Below are 18831 nucleotides of genomic sequence, written 5' to 3'. Positions count from 1 at the left end.
TCTCTCTCTGCTCTCTCTCCCCTCTCCTCGCTCTCCTCTTTCTCTCCTCTGCTCTCTCCTCTGCTCCTCTCCCCTCTCCTCTGTCTCTCCTCTCTCTCTCTCTGCTCTCTCTCTTCTCTCTCTTCTCACTGTCTCTGTCTCCTCTCTCTCCTCTCTCTTCCTGTCACACTCCTCCTCCCTCTCTCTCTGTCTCTGTGAATTACTTCTGTCCTCTTTCTGTCTGCCTAGCCCCTATCTGGCACCCCTGTTCGGGCAGGGCATGGGCTCTGAGCTCCTGACCTGACTTTGCCTGGCAAAAGCAGTCACTCACCAAGAAAGCTACACCATGGAAACCCTCAGTAGGGCTTGCAGTGTCCCTTCTGTTTTGAGGATATACTTTCTTTTTTTAAAATTTTTTTGGCAGAACTGGGGATTGAACTCAGGCCCTGGCGCTTGCCAGGGAAGCGCTTATTCCACTGATGCATCTCCCCGGCCCCACAGGGATATACTTTCTAATGAGTGCTGTTAGTAATCCAGGCTTGGATCAGGATTGTGCAGTTCAGTGTTGCACAGAACGAAGGCAGCTTCAAGCCCCTTCTCTTCCTGTTGGGCTTTTAAACAAGTTGATTTGTTGCAATTGCCCTGTGTGAGTATGGAGCCCCTGGAAAGCCCGGGCCCGTGTAACAGACAGGCTGACGCTGAGGTCCTAGGGCAGCGGTCATGGCTGCAAGACAAGCCCCTCTCGCCCGGGTGGGTTTCAGCCCACGCGGGGAGGACTTGTGGAAGGAAGAAGCGAGGCCTCGCTGTGGCCGGCCCATGCGTGTACTGGAGTTGGCTTCACGTCGCCTCATGTACATAAATGTCTGTGGCATGAACTTCTGAAGCCAGGGCTGGGACGCCGCAGCCAGGGCCGGGCAGGACTGTGGCGGCACAGACTCCTCGGGGCAGGGAGCAGCCTCAGCAGGGTAACGGAGCCCGCTGAGGGGAAGAGGTGTGGGGCAGGCCTCAGGCGTCCTCCCTCAGTACCGGGGCTCCAGTCAAAGATGGGTCGTGGGCCAAGTCCCAGAGGGAGGAGGATTGCACCAGAGGAAGGGAAAGCAGTTCAGGCTTCACAGTGTGGTACCCCAGGACTAGGAGCTAGTGGGAGTGCACAGGAAAGGGAGAGGTGATGCTACGGGCAGGCACGGAAACAGGCCTTGGGCTGTGCAGGCTGAAGGAGGCCTGAAGGCCCAAGAGAGGCTCCGGGACCCCACACCAAGCAAGCGCAGCTTCAGGAAGCTGACCACTAGCGGAACAGTGGCGGAGGCTGGGCTGTCTGTGCTCAGAACCTTGCAGGGAGGATGTCAGCTCTGAGCTCTGTGGCACTCAAGGTGGCGGGAACTGACGGACACATGCCCTGGCCACTAGCTCCGGAGCAGGCCCCTCTCCACATCCATGTGGGGGTCAACACGGGCAGCAGGGGCGCATCCTCTGTGCCTCTGCTCCCTTCTCTCCGCAAGGTCTTGTGCTGAGGAGACTCACATGCCTGTGGGCTGTCCCCAGGTCCAGGCCAAGCTGCGCTCTTCCAAGGCCCCAGCGGGAAGAGCACTGACTCACCCCTCCGAGGACAGCTGTCCACGCCCACAGGGTCCCCACCTCTCACCACCATCCACCGGCCACTGCCACCCAGTCGCGTAATAGAGGAGCTGCACCGGGCTCTGGCCACGAAACACCGCCAGGACAGGTAAGGCCCTGCCACTGTGAGGGACACCTGTGCCACCAACGTTCCCACCACCAAGGCCAGCCACAAGGGTCCCAACCTGGGTTTCATGCTCTGCTATTTCCATCTTAAAGTTTTTAAACAAGTTCTGAGTAAAGGGCTTCCTACTTTCACTCAGATTCTATTGCTGGTCTTGGTTCCCACTTTCCAGGAAGGGCTGGTGGGAAAGTATCTCCGAAGGGGCCCTGGGGTGGAGTGGAGTGGATGATTGAGAGGGGAATAGCTGGGAGAAAAGAGGCTGTCATCTTTGCTCAAGACCCAAAGGCCCTCAGGTCACTAGGTGAGAGCACGGGGAGCACTGTGGCTGCCCCCTTTATTTTGATCACTGTGGCTCATGGGCTAGGAAGGAAAGGGGAATTAGTGGTGGCTGTGTAGACCGCAGAGCTCAATGTGGCTTGGAGGGAATTTAAATAAACAGAACACCTTCCTCGGGTCTCCTGACGTCCGCCACCCATCCCAGGGTTGCTGCACTGTGCTTTAGCAAGCTTTAGTACGCGAGTGTTCCCTGCTTTGCAGCATGGTATCTGAACAGCCACGGCGGGGCCTCACAGCCCTGTGGTCCTCCCACAGTGCCCTGCCCACAGGACAAAAGCTGGAGCCATGTAAATTTGTGATCACATTTACCCAGTTTGTGGAGAGCCCCGTGGTGGATGCTGTCGGATTTCTGGGTGAGGGAATGGCGGAGCTGAACAGAGCTGTTTTTCTGCTTTAGCTTCCCGGGACGGGAAAGCAAAGGCTCCCCTAAGAAGCGGCTGGACGCGCACCTCTCCAGAACGGCCAGCCTGGAGCGGAGCAAGGAGAGGGAGGAGGCGTGGAGCTTCGACGAGGCCTTGGAAGACAAGCGGACTGCAGCGAAAGAGTCAGAGGAGAACAAGGAGAACTTGATCGGGAATTCCGAACTCAAGGACGACTTGCTTTTGTATCAGGACGAAGAGGCACTGAATGACTCCATCATTTCTGGTGAGGAGGACCAGGGGTGCAGTGTCATGGCTGCTGAGTGCGGGGCCACATGTATTAGTCATCCTGTCTGCTGCGAGGAACTTAACAGCCATGACTTAAAGGAGGAAGGGCTTAGCTAAGCTCACAGTATGGAGATCCAGTCCCTGGTCACTGACCCAAGGAAGGAACATCAGGGCAGAAGGGTGCTGCACAGCAAAGCCGCATAGTGCATGGTAGCCAGGAAGCAGGGCAGGGGAGCAGTGGCAGAGAGGGGGACGAGGGACCAGACGTAGACCTCGAGGCCAGGCTCCCATGACCCACCCAGATGCACTCCACCAAGCCTCAGGCATGTCCCACGCCCAGCCAGGCGGACCCTGCACCCCAACTGCCATGCTGTGTTTGAGGCCCTTCTCTGCTAGTGTGGGGAGCGACGGGTGGAGGACCTGAGCCTGGAGCACAGGGGGCAGGCAGCCTCGCCCCCTGAGGATAAAGCTTTTCTGCAGTCTCAGGGATTTAAAAGGCATGGAGGAAACTTGTGTCTGGAGGGTTGAATGTTAGTTCTTGTGTGTGCTGTAAAATGCATGCAGTATTTCAGAATGCCTGGTGACAGCTCCGGCCTCTGCTGACCAGATGCCAGGAGCGCCGTCATGTCTGATGTGCCAGCCCAGGAGGGCTCCAGTCCTGGCTGCCTGCACCCCGAGAGACAGAGTCAGCCTGCTTGAGAGCCACTGGTGTAGCCTGTCTCACTTTTGTTGTACAGGCCTAGATAAGCCCCATACCTATACTGGGGTGCGCTTCTTGGACACCCACAGTGACAATGGCCACCCCCTCTCAGCAGGTGCATCATGTACACTGGACACTGATTGAAGGTTATTATGAGAAAAGTCTTCTTCCCAAAGCAACTGCACAACTTGATGATGTCACTATTTACAGATGGGGAATGTGAGGCACGGGGTGGCTACGTGTGTATACCAAGGGCTCACAGCTAATTGATGCCAGGCTGGGATTTGAAGCCAACCTCCAGCTCCACAGCTCCAGGTCTGGATTAGCACCTTCCACCCTCAGTGCAGGGCTTGGAATAGCTGGAGCCTTGAGGAGCAGTGCTGTCCTCAGCCCAGTGCCAGTGGCAGAAGGTTCTCGCCCCAGGAGAGGGTTCCGGGTCAGGAGAACAGACTTGCACTGTTCACTGATGGGTCTCAGGCCTGCCCCAGATCTGCCATTGGCCAGTCGATGAATCAGTCAACCCACTCATTTGCCCACTTGGTGAAGCGATCTGTGAGAAGCAGAATTTCCAGCTACTCACAAATTGAGCTCTGTGCCACTCCCAGAGATATAATCTGGGGTTCCCAAAGCCTGAAGTCAAGCACAGCAAGCTTAGATTATATTTTCCAGGATGTCCACAGCTCTCCTACATTACAATTTTCTGAGATTAAGGGTGCTGGAGAAAAATAGCTCAGTGCATGAAGCACCTGCTTAGGCAAGTGCAGGGGCTGGGGCTCGATCCCCGGTCCCACATACCATGCCAGCCCTGCCCCTGGGCATGCTGAGTGGCCATAGAACCTGAGCATGGTGGTGCACGCCTGTAATGCCAGTGCTGGGGAGGCTGAAAACAGGAGGATCACTATGAGTCTGAGCTGCAGAGTGAGATCCTGCACAAAATACAGGAAAAACAATTAGTGTTGGTAACAGAAAATGTCTAGAGATGCTGTTTTGGGAGACACGGGGACAGCCTTTGAGGGTGTCTGCTTCCCCTGCTGAGGACAAGGCCCGGTCAGCTGCCAGCTTCTGTCCCTGGTGTCTCCAGCTCCAGCCCCATTCCAGTATCCTGGTTGGTGCGTGGAAGCTGAAAAGCACCTGGCAGCAGATTAATTGGTCTTAATCACAGTGTTTATCTTCTATCCATCTACCTGCCCACCATCTACACATGCCTACCTGTGAACACATGCACACATGTGCATGCACACACACACACACACACACACACACACCCCGTTCACAGAGCCTGTCTGCCGCCATCTTGTCCCAGATGAATATGCCAAAGGAATTTCTCGTGCTAAACCTTTCTGTATCAGTCACATCATTGGGTGTCTGCTTTAGAATTTAACTTAGGGTGTGGTACCTCAGCTGCCACAGCAGCAGCTGGCTCGTGCATGGCTGGGAGGTGGCTATTGCTGGCTGGAGCCACCATGATGGGCTTGTGTTAGTCCGACAATGGGATTTCCAGGCAGGACATCGTTGATGGCGCCACCAACACAGAACAGTGCTTTGGGTGTTTCCACGCCGGGCTGCACGCAGAGCTCAGTGCCAGGACGCCTGCACACATGCCTGTTGGTTCACGGGCTCACACATAGGTGCTGTCATCCTGACCACGGACTCTGGGGAGTGTCTGTCTTCAAGTCAGCAAAGGCAAGTTTTATAAAGAACCTTCTTTATAAAGGTTCTTGCCACCCCAAGGTCTAAGTTTTAACATCTGTCAAGAAAGAGACCACACACACACACACACACACACACACAGAGAAATCTTAGCATTCTGGCCTCTTCTTATCTTGGGCCAAAGGTCGAGGACCCTATGGGTTTTATCTGTAACATGCCCCTGAGTCTGGCCCAGGGCAGATGAGGCTGCGGAGGGTGTGTGGGTGGAGGACTTCTGCAAAAATGGACTGCAAGGGCAGGCGGTGCATGGGCCAGCGGGCTTCTGCCGAGCCTCTGAGCTGCCCATGCAGCTTACTCGCATACAGACCATTTCTGCTGCAGGAAGTCACAGCTGCAGGACTGTACAAGGCGCATCTCGGCTGTGCCCTGTGAGGCGGAGCAGGCCCCAGGTCTCGTCAGGGTTGCTGAGGGAGCTCAGCCTGCTCTTGCACAACGCTCTGGACAACGCTTATAGAGAACTGCACTTCTCACAGTCCTGGGGGCTGGAAGTGAAGACGCAGAACCTGCAGAGTCACTGTCTGGTTGCGCCACTTCCTGGGTCATGCAGATGCCCTGCTGCTTGCAGCCTCTCGTGCTGGGGAGAGGAGGCAGCGCAGCGTCCCTTTGCATGGCCAGCCCTCCCCCATGCTCACCTCCAGTGCTGTCCACTCAGGCTCAGGCTTCAGCGTGTGAATTGTGGGGGCACAGTTTTCGTTAGCCCAGGAAGTTCTCAAGTGAAGTGGTCTGTGGCCCACATGGATCTTTTCTGGGCCGAGAGAGACTGAGGGCTTCAGCCCTGCACCTGTCTCACTGCATCTCTTTCCAGCTCTGTGACTTGGGACAAGGTTCTTAATTTCTCTGCATCTCAACTATGAGGTCCATACAATGGGAGCAAAAGCAGAGCGGAGGCCTGGAGGGGGCGATCAGCCCCGGGCAGCCCTGGCTCGTGCGCTCATGGTGTGGTGATGGTGGTGTTGACAGCTCCCTCCCCCCCTCACCATGCAGGATGGGAGCCACAGAGGGCGGCATCACAGCAGCTGAAGGAATCCCAGCTCCATCTTGTCAGTGTCCCACAGCAGGCTGAATTCATCCTCACTGTCTCAGCCAATGAATTTCAAAAGTCTTGATGTCATGCAGCCAAAAAGGTGCCCCTATTCCTTGCCCGGAGACCAGTCGGTCCTTTGGGACTGGAGGTGTCTTTGCTCACCTGCTTGGAAAGAAACAAGGACAGTGGCTGGACAGACTGATGGAGCCCTTCTTGTCCTTGCGGAAGAAAAGCCACGAGGGTTCTCTAGGTGATTCCTGCCATGCGCTACCCATGCCAGGCCGAGTAGCATAACTCCAGGGCTACTTGCCTGTGATCCATGGCTGTGCTTTCTGTGACAGACCCTTGCCAGGCTGCTCTGGGTTGCTGCATATTGAGTCCTGTCTGTACTTTCAGGAGTGGGGTGTGGGGCTGCAAGAGGAGGAGGTGGCGTGGGAGTCTGAAAGGCGCTTTCCCTTAAAGTCCAGATGTCAGCGGCCATGGTCCTTGGGTCAGTGCTTGGCAGAAGGTCCCGGGGCTTAGCAGCCACTGTGTCCTGGTCGGCACCTAGCAGCCTCAGGCGTTGTTCCTTAGCTGATGAGACTCTCGCTGGGGGGCCCCAGGGGTGACTGCCCACCCTTGTTCTGTGAGGACAGTAAAGGTCATGGATGCCCAGGTGAAAAGGAAGACTCTGGGGTGGCCCTGGCGTGTGAGACCCCTCTGTGATGTAGGGTGTGGGTAAGACCTGGTGAGCGTGGGCCTGGGGACACAGTGGCTCCTGCGGTGCTGCTGCAGCCGCAGACTGGCGCGGCCTCCCTGGAGAGGGGTCCCTTCCAGCAGCTTCTGTTCCCCCGGCATTGCTTCTGCAATGTGCCACCCTGGTGTGCTACCCAGCGGCCTGTGGACAGGACACTTCTCGCCCACTGGGCCACCCTGTGCTCTGCAGAGTCTGGGCAGCCCCTGTGACCTTCACCCCAGGTTGCCAGTGGCGCCCCCACCGCAAGGGTCTTCAGACATCACCAGTGGCTGGGGAGGAAGCTCGCTCTGCAGCTGAGAAGCTGGCTGTGTGTGTCACAGCACTATGACTTTGCCATTAAAATCAGACATGTTCAGCAGGGGCCAGATAAGTCCATCGTGGGCCAGGTCTCCTGCGGCTCACCAGGCAGATGGCAGACAGAAGTGCAAGCCCTTGGGCTGTGCGTGACCCAAGAAATGCTGAGGTGACGAAAAGGGCTTGAGAATCGCCCCACCTTTATTATCTCTTCAGAGGGACTCCCCCACACACGCGCTCTCCAGCCACATTTTGTATCATAAGAAAGAATCCAGCAGAGGATGGAGATTCCCTTGCGTACTGTGTCGGGACCAGCCCAGTAGACCTCTGGCATTCAAAGTGAGCCTACCGAAGTTTGAGACGTGACGATGTTATGTCTGTGATAAACATTTTATTTCAACTGGAAGTTCAAATGCAAAAGTTGAAAAATACACAAAAAAGGACACGAGTTTGTCCCACTGTTGACCTGGGCTGGGCCTTGCTCCTCATCTGGTGCCGGGCAGAATCCGTGCACACTGGGTGAGCGCTCAGACCCCGCAAGCCACAGAGGCTCTTCCCGCCTGCCCTTGGCCCTCTGTGCTGACATCCCTTCAACTGGAGTCTGCAGCCCAGATGTAGAGACTGCATCTGCTTGGTGCCCTTTACAAGCTGTCAGTGGAAGGCTGTGGCGAATGTTGGGTGGCACAAGAAGGGGCCTAAGGATGAGGAGCGGGTACAGCTGCACAGGTGTGGCAAGGTGGGACCAAGCACCTGGGCTCATGTGGGTGCTAGCGGGGGGAGGGGGGGGTCCTGACTCTGGGGATCAGAGGGTTAATGGAATCTGACTCCCATCCTGTTCCATCAATGTATCTGCTTTATTTTTTCTTTTTCTTTTTCTTTCTTTCTTCTTCCTTTTCTTTCTTTCTTTCTCTTTCTCTCTCTCTTTCTTCTTTTTTTTTTTTCATTTTGGTACCAGGGATTCAACTCAGGTCTTGAGCTTGCTAGGCAGGCGCTTATACCGCTGAGCCATCTCCCTAGCCCGATGAGTCTGCTTTTATGCCAACCTGGTTGTTGTGACTTCTGCAGCTTTGTAATAGATTTTTTTTTAACTGTGATTGTTTGTTTGTTTATTTATTTATTTATTTATTTATTTATTTATTTTTTTGGTATAGGGTCTTGCTACACAGCTCAGACACCTAGCGATCCTCCTGTCTCAACCTCCCTAGTGCTGGGATTACAGGCATGCACCACCACACCCAGTTTTGGTGGCCAGCATGGTACGCCCAGAGGTGGGGCCAGCATGGCATGTGGGGCAGGGGATCGAACCCAGGTCTTTGCACTTACCAGGCAGGTGCTTAGACTGCTGAACTATCTCCCCAGCCGTGTAACAGAGTGTGAATTCAGGTAGGATGATATCTCCAGCCTCGTTCTTTTTGCTGAACACCCATTTGGCCAATTAAAAATTTTTGTGGAGAATGAGATTGACATTTTGATAGAGACTGTGTTGCCTCTACAGATCACTTGGGACAGTGGAGCCTTCATGACGTTGATTCATTCACTCGTGTCATCGACGTCTTCATCCATCGCTGTCACAGTGTTCAGTCCATTCGTGTGTCACTTTGTTGATGAAATGGACCCCTACATACTTATATGCTTTTTTTAAATGGGGTTGATTTCTTAATTTCTTTCAGACATTTCGGTTTACTGTAAATATTTTTTGTTTAGTTTTTTTTTTGTGTGTGTTTTTTTTTGTACTACGACCTTGCACTTTCCAGGCAGGTGCTGTGTCACTGAGCTACATCCCCAGTGTTAATATTTTAAAAAGTTGATTTTTGTGTGTTGATTTTATATTCTGAAACTTTGCTGAATTTGTTGATTTATTGTAGATTTTAAAATTTATTCGTTTATTTATTTTTGTATTTAGTGCAAGATCTACAGGGTCTCACTACACAGATTGGACTTGTAGTGATTCTCCCGTTTTCAGCTTCCCAAGCACTGGGATTACAGGCGCCTGCCACCATGCCCGGTCTCAATTGCTGTCTCAGTACACCCCACGGGTAGGGCTGGCACGGCGTGCCAGGAATCAGACCTCTGACCCTGCATCTCCCTAAGCAGGTGCCTTAATCAGCTGAGTTATCTGGCCGGCCCTAATTTATTGTGTGTGTGTGTATTTTTTAACTCTTCAGGGTTTTCTGTGTGTAAGATACTCATCCTTCCTTTCCAGTTTGGATGTGTTTTCTTTCTTCTTATCTAAATTCCCTGGATCAAACCTCGGTACTCTGTTGGGTAGACGGTGAGACTTGTCCTCCTGTCTTGTTCCAGGTCCCATGAGGGATGCTTTCAGCTTCCCGCCATGGAGGGTAGCCGTGCACTTGTCATTTTGGCTTTCGCTGTGTCCAGGGACTTTTCTCTGTGCCTTCCTCGAGACATTTAGCACCATAGAGGCCTTGCTTAGCACCTGTCACGTCAACAGGAAGAGTCCCGAGAGGACCCCGCACTAGGGCTCCCGGGTGGGGTCAGCTCTGTCAGGGCTGTGGAATTCACGGGTCACATGCAGCGCGGGGAGCATCGCCAGCTTTGTTCTTCTTGCTAAGCTTCTGTTTGGCTAGTTGAGGCCCTTTATGTTCCTGTTCAAATGTTAGGATTTGTAACATTTCTGTGGAAAATGACATTGGAATTTCGATGGCGGTTGTCTTCGATGGCGGTTGCCTTAACTCTCCGGGTCACTTAGGGCAGGATGGAGGCCTTCCCGGTGCCCTCCACCCAGCCCATGAGCGGGGCTACCTGCCCAGCTGGGCCCCAGGGTGTCTGTCTGCTGAGGCACAACTCATTGCTCCCAGGAGGGACTGAGGGGAAAGCTGACCTGGAGCTGCGGGGCAAGTGCTGCCGCCAGACCCCTGCCTGGAAAGGGCAGCTGGGACCCGAGGCTGAGAGGGCAAACAGACAGGAGGTGAGGGTGGGCCACACTCCCTCCCAGGGCCCACTTAGGGTCACATAGGACCAGAAGCTGTTCTGAGCATTAATGAGCAAGCCCTCTTGTGTGGCGAGCAAAGCCAAGGCGCCTCTGCAGAAGACAGTGTGGCCTGAGGTCCGGCCATGGCCACGTTCCTGGAGTGCGGCACCACTCAGAGTGTGAGGTCGGACCCCAGGGCCACTCCTGTGTGTGCTGGCAGCCTCCCTGTCCTCTGCTTCTGGGGAAGCCCAGGTTGCAGCTGGCTCTTCCGTTTACTTACAGGGAATCAGACATCACACATTCTCTGACTCACACCTGCTGCTTGGACTCAGAAGTGACGAACACTTCCACCGTGACAAGCAAACTTCTCAGTGGATTCAGTGCTTCACTGCTCCGCCCCAACCTACAGCCTCTGTAGAGGAGGCCTGCCGGGGCAGCCCCACCCCTTGCCCTGCTCAGTGCCCCAGAGAAGTGGCCAGCCTGGTGTCTGGTGGCCTTGCCTGGGCCCCAGGCCTGAGCGCTTCTCAAAATCCCCTCACTTGGGTACAACCTGTGTGGGCTTGGGGCTGGTGCATCTCTTCATGCCTCAGTTTCTTCTTGGAGAAGGACGTGGTCTTCTTTCCTTTGAGAACGCAACAAGCCAGTGATGGGAGATCAACCTTTCTGGGGCAAGGTGGGGACAGGCGGGGTGGGTTCTGGCTCCTGCTCATGGCTTTACATATGATGAGCAGAAGGATGAGCCGGAGGCGTCTGAGGCCCTGATGGTGCTCTCCTGAGGGATGAACAGCAGGGCTGGCCAGGCCTGGCAGGCCCTGTGCGCAGTGGCTGGTAGGTGTCCAAGGAGGCCCCAGGTGTAGCTCACAGGGGCTTCCTGAGGCTTTTCCGTGCTATGTACAGACGCTCAGGAAGATCATTCTATGCCTGCAGGTGTTTCTGGGGGTCTCCCACGTGCTTAGCAGGTAGCTCGGTATGTGGACAGCAGGCGTGTGCGGAGGGCCCTGCTCCACTGGCGGCTCCGGAGGGTGCACTCCATGCGGCTGACAAGTGCTGACAGGCTCTCTGTGGTTACCAGGCCACCTTGGTTCCTCTGTGCTTCTATACCAAAATACCCGAGACTGGCTTAGGTATAAAGCGCAGGGATGTCTTTTCTCCTCACCGTGGAGCCTGGCAGTCCAGGAGCAAGGCACTGTGGGTTTCCTCTGGTGAGGGCTCCATCCTCCAGAAAGGAGGGATTTGCTCTCACTGAGCCAGCAGAATGTCCCCTGAACACGCACAGTGGAGAAGCTCATTTTTAGTATAGTACAGGTAGATATTAATAAAGAAAATACAGAGACATTCTTTTTAGTTATATTACAAATGAAGCAAAATTTCAGTTGGATGATAACGGTTAGTACACTGTGTGCCATAATCTTTTTCACTGATTTTAAAAATTTTATTAGTCCATGTTTGGGATTTATGCAGTTTAGAGTCACCTTGAGCATAATTACATATTATAACTTGTTTTCTTTCTTTCTTTTTGTATTTTTGGGAAGGGTCTACAGAATGTTCAGGGTCTCACTACTAGATGAGACTCGTAGTGATCTGCCTGTTTATAGCCTCCCAAGAGCTGGGACTGCAGGCCCACGCCACACGCCCAGGCCCATTCACTGCTTTAGCGCGTCCTGCGGGCAGGGCCAGCGCGGCAGGCCAGGGATTGCACCCCCGGCCCCTGCTCCTGCTTGCAGGCAGTTTAATCCACTGAACCATTTGGCTGGCCCAGCTTGTTTCCTTTTGATGGTCCCCTCCCCCTCCTCTTCAGGTTCCCTGTCCCCTTCCCCTGTCCTGCTGCTGCTGTTTGTCTCAATGTGTGCTGTGGCGTGGTGTGTTCACGTTACTTCAGGTTCTTAGGTGCCGGCACAGGGCACATCTGTATTCTTTTTGTTGTCCCCTCCTTGGACTACTTCTCATAATCTTAAACGAATGGCCCAGATGTTACCCAGAGTACAAGGACTCTCACTAAAAAGCAAAAGATAATAGCACAAAACTTGCAACAAACTAAGAGAAACTCGAGGTATAAATGAAACATTAGCATAGTTTCTCTCCTTGCTGGGATCAAATACCTGATGTCCAAAATAAAGGAAGGAAAGGTTTATTTAGCTCACAGTTTGTGGCTGTTTCAGTCCATACTCAGCTGGCTCCAAGGCAGAGTGGCACATGACATTTATTATTAATTAATAAATTTATTTATTTATTTGGTACAGGGTCTCGCTATGCAGCTCAGACGCAGAGTGCCCCTCCTGTCCCAGCCTCCCTGGGGCTGGGGTTACAGGCATGCACCACACCGCCTGGTTTTGTGGCCAGCACAGGATGCCCAGCGTTCTGAGGCCAGCATGGCGTGTGGTACCGGGGATCGAACCCGGGTCCTTGCGCTTTCTAGGCAGGTGCTTAGACTGCCAAGCTAGCAGTTCATGGCATTGGAAAACAGCGAGAGCCAAAGGGAAGGGTAGCAGCAACAAAGGCAAGAGGCAGCAAGTCTGTCTCCCTTTCTGTTGCATTCAGAGTATCCGCCCCAAGCAAGGTGGTGTACACACCTCCATAGTCCCAGCTCTGGATCCAGGATTAATCACTGGGCTGGGGAGGTAGCTCAGTATAATAAGCGCCTGCCTGCCAAGCACAAGGTTGTGAGTTCAAACCCTGGTAACATTAAAAAAAAAAATCACAAAGTCTAGAAGCCACCCCACTACTGCATGAGGCTTTGGAGGCGTCTGGGGGATTCCTTGAACGTCTCCCCACTTTGTATTCCTGTACCTTCTATTTTGTGCTTCTTGCGCATATATAGTTTGAGCTGCTTATGTAAGGGAATCCATGTGCTATTTAAGTTTGTGACTCTGACTTATTTTACTTGACATTATGATCTTTCCAAATGCCTTAAGTTCCTTTCTTTATGGTGCAAGACATAAATACCACGTTTTACATAAATTTTCCCCATCCATCATCCACCGACCAGCATACAGCTTCTTTCCATGCGCTGATTATCTTGTGCTGCTACTTACACAAGGATTTGTGCATCCCTGATTTTAACTTTTTGGGGAAGACACCTAGAAGGGTTAAATGAGACAAATGAAATTTAGGCATTTATTATTATGAAAATTTTATTGATATCCATTCTAGGATAAGATTGCATCTTACAGGTGCTTTTCCCCCCTATATTTATGACAGGATCTACAGGGTCTATACACAACGTAGATCAGACAGATGCATAGTGAGTCTCCCGTTTTCAGCCTCCCAAATGCTGGGATTACAGGCGCACCCCACCACTCCCAGTCTCAATGGCCGTCTCGGTGTGTGCCATCCCACACGGCACATGGGGGTCGAACCCCTATGCTCTGCCTAAGCAGGTGCTTTAGTCTGCTGAGCTATCAGGCTAGCCCTGAGACTGTATCTCTCACAGCTGGTGATGTTAAACATTTTTTAATGTATTTATTGGATATCTGCAGTTTTATTTTTCTGAGAAGTGTCTACGTGTATTTTTTTCCAGCTTTTTGGTCAGGTCTTCTCCTTTGGGGAGTCTAATTTTTCCGGGTTCTGTATAGAGTCTAGATGTTAGTCTTCCGCCAATGGAGGCACTGGCCAATGTTTGCGCAGTCGCTTCAGCTGTCCTTTGCTCCGTTGGTTGTTTCCTCGACTGCATAGAAGCTTTTGAATCTGATACGATCTCATTTGTTGGCTCTCAGTGTCTCTCTTGGATGGCTGTTCCCTTCACAATGTCCCTGCCTGTACCTGCGTCTTCAAGAGTTTTCCCTATTTTATCTTTTAGCAGATTAGATGCTTCAGTTTTAATACTTAGATATTCGGTTCATCTTTGTTTCAGCTTAGTACGTGGTGAGCGGTGAGGCCAAGGCCCGTCTGCTGCACGGGGACGGCCAGTTCTCCCAGCACCCTTTGCTGAAGATGCTGTTTTCCCCCAGCGTGTGTGTTCATCCCTGTGCCCCAGATCCAACAGCTGAAGAGGCCGGGAATACTTCTGCTTCCCCTGTCGCACTCCACGGAGCCCACTTCTGTGTTCGCACCAATACCACACTGGGGTTTTTCTTTCTTTCTTTCTTTCTTTCTTTCTTTCTTTTACAAATCACTGTCGCTCTGCAAGGTAACTTCAAGTCTGGGGTTGTAATGCTGCCCGCTTTGCTGCGTTGCCTAGCATTTCTCTTGCTGCCCTGCATCTTTTCTGGTTCTACATGGATGTTAAAGATCTAGATCTCTGGGAATATTATTGGGATTTTGATTGGTACTGTGTTAAATCCATACATCAGTTTTCAAAGTATTGCCATTTTTACTGTATCAGTTCTGCCTCTTCAGGAATATGGAATATTGTTCCACTTTCTGACCTCCTATTTAATCTTTTTTTTTCCAGAGGGATGTAATTTTCATTGTAGAAGTCTTTCACTTTTTTCATTAGGTTATTTCCTAAGTACTTAATTTTCCTTGATACATTTTGAACCATATTATTTTCCTAATTTCTTCCTAGTTAATTCATGAATAATGTATAGGAATGCTATAGTTTTTGTGTGTTTGTTTCATATCCCACTGCTTTGTCTGGCTCTTTCTTCTGGGGGTCGTTTGGTGGAATTTGGGGGATCTCGTAGGTTTAGGATCATGTCATCTGTGAATGGGCTCGTTGTGACTTCATCCTCTCTACATGTGTGCCCTCAATTTCTTTTCTTGCTTGATTGCTCTGGCAGGTGTTTGAAGGGTGATGCCGAACAGGTCTAGTAATAACAGACATCTCCATCTTGTTCCTGGAGTTAGAGAGAAGGCTTTCTATTTTCCTCTTTTAATATGATGTTGGAAGTAGAGTGGTTATCATATTGAGTAGAGGTCCTTCTATACCTATTTTCTTGAGAGTTTTTTAAAATAAATTTATTTATTTATTTATTTATTTGGTATAGGGTCTCACTATGCAGCTCAGACTCATAGTGATCCTCCTGTCTCAGCCTCTCTAGTGCTGGGGTTACAGGCATGCACCACACCGCCTGGTTTTGGTGGCCAGCACAGCATGCCCAGGGCTCTGGGGCCAGCATGGCGTGTGGTACCAGGGATCAAACCTGGTTCCTTGCGCTTGCCAGGCAGGTGCTTAGACTGCCAAGCTATCTCCTCAGCCCCTCTTCAGGGTTTTTATCATGAATGAATATCGAATTTTGTGAGAGGCCTTTGGTGCACCTATTGGGATGATCTGTGATTTTTGACCTTACTTCTGATTGTGTGATAAGTTACATTTATTAATTTGCATCCCTGGGATGAAGCTTGCTTAATCATGGTGTTTGATATTTTTGGTGATTTGTTACATTCTATCTGCCAGTATCTCCTTGAGGATTTTTGCACCTATGGCCATTAGAGATTTTGTCCTATAGTGTTCTTCTTGGTCGGATCCTTGTCGTGTTTGGGGGTTGAGGTGATGCTAGCTTCCAAGAATGATTTTGGTTTTGCCCCATGCCATATTTCCTAGCTTTTCTCCTTGCCCTCTCTTCGTTGTTTAATCCTTAAGTTCTCGTTTTCCTTTTAGTTGTGCTTTCTATTTTTATTTCTTTTTTTGAGTTCTTGTACTGGGAGACTACATGATATTTATTCAAGCCAGCTGTCCCCCTACTGGGAATTTTCCCAGAGGAACTGAAAGCGTCATATCGTAGTGATGTTATGTGTGCCTGTGCTTATAGCAGCACAATTTGTGATAGCCAAATCTTGGAAACAACCAAAATGCCTGTCACGTGAGGAATGGATGAAAAAGATGTGGTATTTTTATACAATGGAGTATTACTCAGCTATAAAGAATGATAAACTCAAAGAATGGTTTTGGGAATACTCCTTCCCCCTCAATTCCAAAAGAATTTGTGGCATGTTGGCGTTAGGTTTTCCCTAAAGCTCATGTAGACTTTGACTGAATCCATTGGGCCTTGGGCTTTGCTTTATTGTTAGGTTTGAGTTTTAAGGCTTCTTTGTTCAATTTTGGTAATTCGCCTGTGCCTAGGAACCTCTTTATATCTTCTGCACTTGATCTTAGCCAAAAGGCCAAGAAGCTGTCTCCGTGTCTCTGAGTCAACAAATTGTTTGGCATATGCATTCGCGATGGAGTTAATATCAGTTTTCCAGATCTCAGCACTGTCCATTTTCATTGGAAGATGTCTTTTCTTTCCTTCCTTGTTGTTGTTGGTTAGGTTGGTGAAGGCTTTTTTTCAGTCTTGTTTATTCCTTCAAACAACCAGCTCTGCCATGAATTGATTGATCTTGTACTGCTCCATTTCATTGATTTTTGCTCTAATCTCTATAATTTACTTCCTAGCACGAGCTCTCAAGTTGGGTTCTTGTTTTTCTGGGGCCTCGAGACGCATCATTAGGTTATTGATCTGGGCTTGCTCTATTTCTCTTATGTGGGCGTTCACAGACATACACGGCCCACACAGAAATGCACTCACTGGCTCTCCTGAGTTCCGGTGCTTTGTTCTGGCATTGTTACTCGATCCTAGGAGCTACCTTATTTCTCCCTTAATCTCTTTTGTGACCCACTGATTATTCAGCAGTGTATAGTTTAATTTCTATATGTTTACATAGTTTCTGTGGTTGCTTTTGCTATTGATTTCTAGCTTTATTGCACTGTGATTGGATAATTCTGACTCTTGTATTTACTGAAACATGCTCTCTTAAGTAACATGTGACCTGCCTTGCGGAGAGCACCATGGGCCGCCAAAGCAAATGTGTGTTCTGTCGTCGGATGGAAAGCTTCGTATGTGTGATGGCCACACTCAGGTTGTCAGCTTTTGGCTGTCACCTCTGCTGCCCTGTCCAGACCTGGCAAGGATTTGGTAGTATGGCCACTGTGCTCCTCTCCAGCTTAGGTCACACTGAGTGACATCCAGAGAAAGTGGCGTAAAGGCAGGCAGGGAAGCGCTCTCTCTGAACATAATTTTCTTTTAAGGTCATGATTGCCTGCTCTTTGGGGTGCTGACCCACAGGGAGGGCTACCTTTAATCCTTCACTCATGGGTAGGGTTTTATTGAAGTCTAACTGACATATAGAAGACCAAAAGCATACAAAGATTTTACGACATTTGAGTTTTGACATGTGTATCCCTGGGAAACCACCACAATCTAAATTTTAGATGTGGGTTTATCAGATACATGTTTTGCAAACATTTCTAACTCGTCTGTGAATGGCTTTTTAATACTGCTGCCTTTGTAAGGACAGAAGTTACATATGTGAGAAGTTACATATGTGAGGAAGTCTAACACTTCCTTCTCCTATGGCTCATGCTCGGGCTTTTTGTTTAAGGGATCTTTGCCAACCCCAAGGTCATGAAGGTTTTATTTTTAGGTTTTACATCTGTCTGTGATTCATTTTGAGTTAACTGGTGTGCAGAGTGATGAATCGAAACTCATTTGTGTACACGTGAGCAGCTGAAATTGCCATTGCATTTGTTGGAGCACAGAATACCTTCTTCACTAAAGTACTGTTGAACTTAAATCAAAAATGAGTTGTCTAATCCTAGACACATATGTAGGCTGATTCCTGGACTTTCCATTCTATTCCAGTGGTTGGTTGTCTGTCTGTAATAGCTCGCTGTCTTGGGCATTGTAGCATTACAAATTGTGAGACCATGTGTCTCAGTCCTTCAGCTTTTTCTTTTTGAAAATTGTTTTCACTAACGTTAGTCCACTATACCTCCATCTGCAGTGTGGAATCAATTTATCATTTGTAAACACACACACACACACACACACACACACACACACACACACACGCCTACTGGAATTTTTAATCTCCAGATCAATTTGGGAAGAATTGGTGTCAATAGTTTTGAGTCTTTTTTTTTTTTTTTTGCAGAACTGGGGATTGAACTCAAGCCCTTGTACTTTCCAGGCAAGCACTTATTCTACTGAGCTATCTCCCCAGCCCGTTTTGAGTCTTCTATATCATGGGTATATCTGCAATTATTTGCACCATAAAAATTCCTATATAAATAAATTTTAGTTTTCTTTTTGGTGTATGTATTTAGTACACGGTCTCACTACACAGATGAGACTCGTAGTGATCGTCCTGTTTTTGAGCCTCACAAGCACTGAGATTACAGGCAGGCACGACCATGGCCAGTCTCAATCTCTGTCTCAGTTTCACCCTGGAGGTAGGGCCAGCACAGCAGGCCAGGGATTGAAGCCCTGGCCCTGCATCTGCCTAAGCAGGTGCTTTAATCTGCTGAGCTATCTGGCTGGCCCAAATTTATTTTTCAATGAACAAACATTCCACATTATTTTTGACAGAAACCTGCCTGAGTGCTACGTATTTGGTAAGTTAGTGTTTTTTATTCCAGTTTCTGACTGTCTATTGGCAGCATATGGAAATACAGTTGTAGTGCTTCTCGTGCAGTAGCAAAGGTATGCTACAGCCTGTGCTAGATTTACCTATTATCGCCAGTACATCCCTTTGGAAAGTCTGCATAAGTAATCCAGTAACTGTTAACAAAGGCAATGCCTTTGCCTTCTCGCATGAATCTGATTTACCTACTTTCTTGCCTTCTTGCACTGCTTAGCACGTCTGGTGTAAAGCTCAGTAGCAGCTGGATATTCCTGGCCTCATCTTAAGTTTTTTTCTTTTTTTAAGACACAAATATCAATGAGACAGTTTCAAAGCTGATTAATAGGACAGTTTCAATAATTAATATATTGTACATTGTTATCTTCTTAGTGGTTATCCATAGTACAAGAAGCAGA

At 50.0% G+C, this 18831-nt stretch overlaps 1 protein-coding gene across 1 annotated transcript in view; it reads left to right on the top strand.

Annotated features, from left to right (window-relative positions):
- The window catches only part of Phactr3 (phosphatase and actin regulator 3), a 205782-nt gene that overhangs the window by 135174 nt on the left and 51777 nt on the right, over window positions 1–18831 (top strand). Inside the window, exons 6-7 of the mRNA XM_004644177.2 lie at window positions 1528–1702; window positions 2451–2698. Of these exons, the coding sequence (XP_004644234.1) occupies window positions 1528–1702; window positions 2451–2698 (423 nt within the window). The remainder of the gene's footprint in view (window positions 1–1527; window positions 1703–2450; window positions 2699–18831) is intronic.

The sequence above is a fragment of the Octodon degus genome, unplaced genomic scaffold (genome assembly GCF_000260255.1).
Source record: "Octodon degus isolate 3935 unplaced genomic scaffold, OctDeg1.0 scaffold00194, whole genome shotgun sequence".
NCBI classification, from domain to species: Eukaryota; Metazoa; Chordata; class Mammalia; order Rodentia; family Octodontidae; genus Octodon; species Octodon degus.
This window is presented reverse-complemented; position numbering and strand designations above follow the sequence as displayed.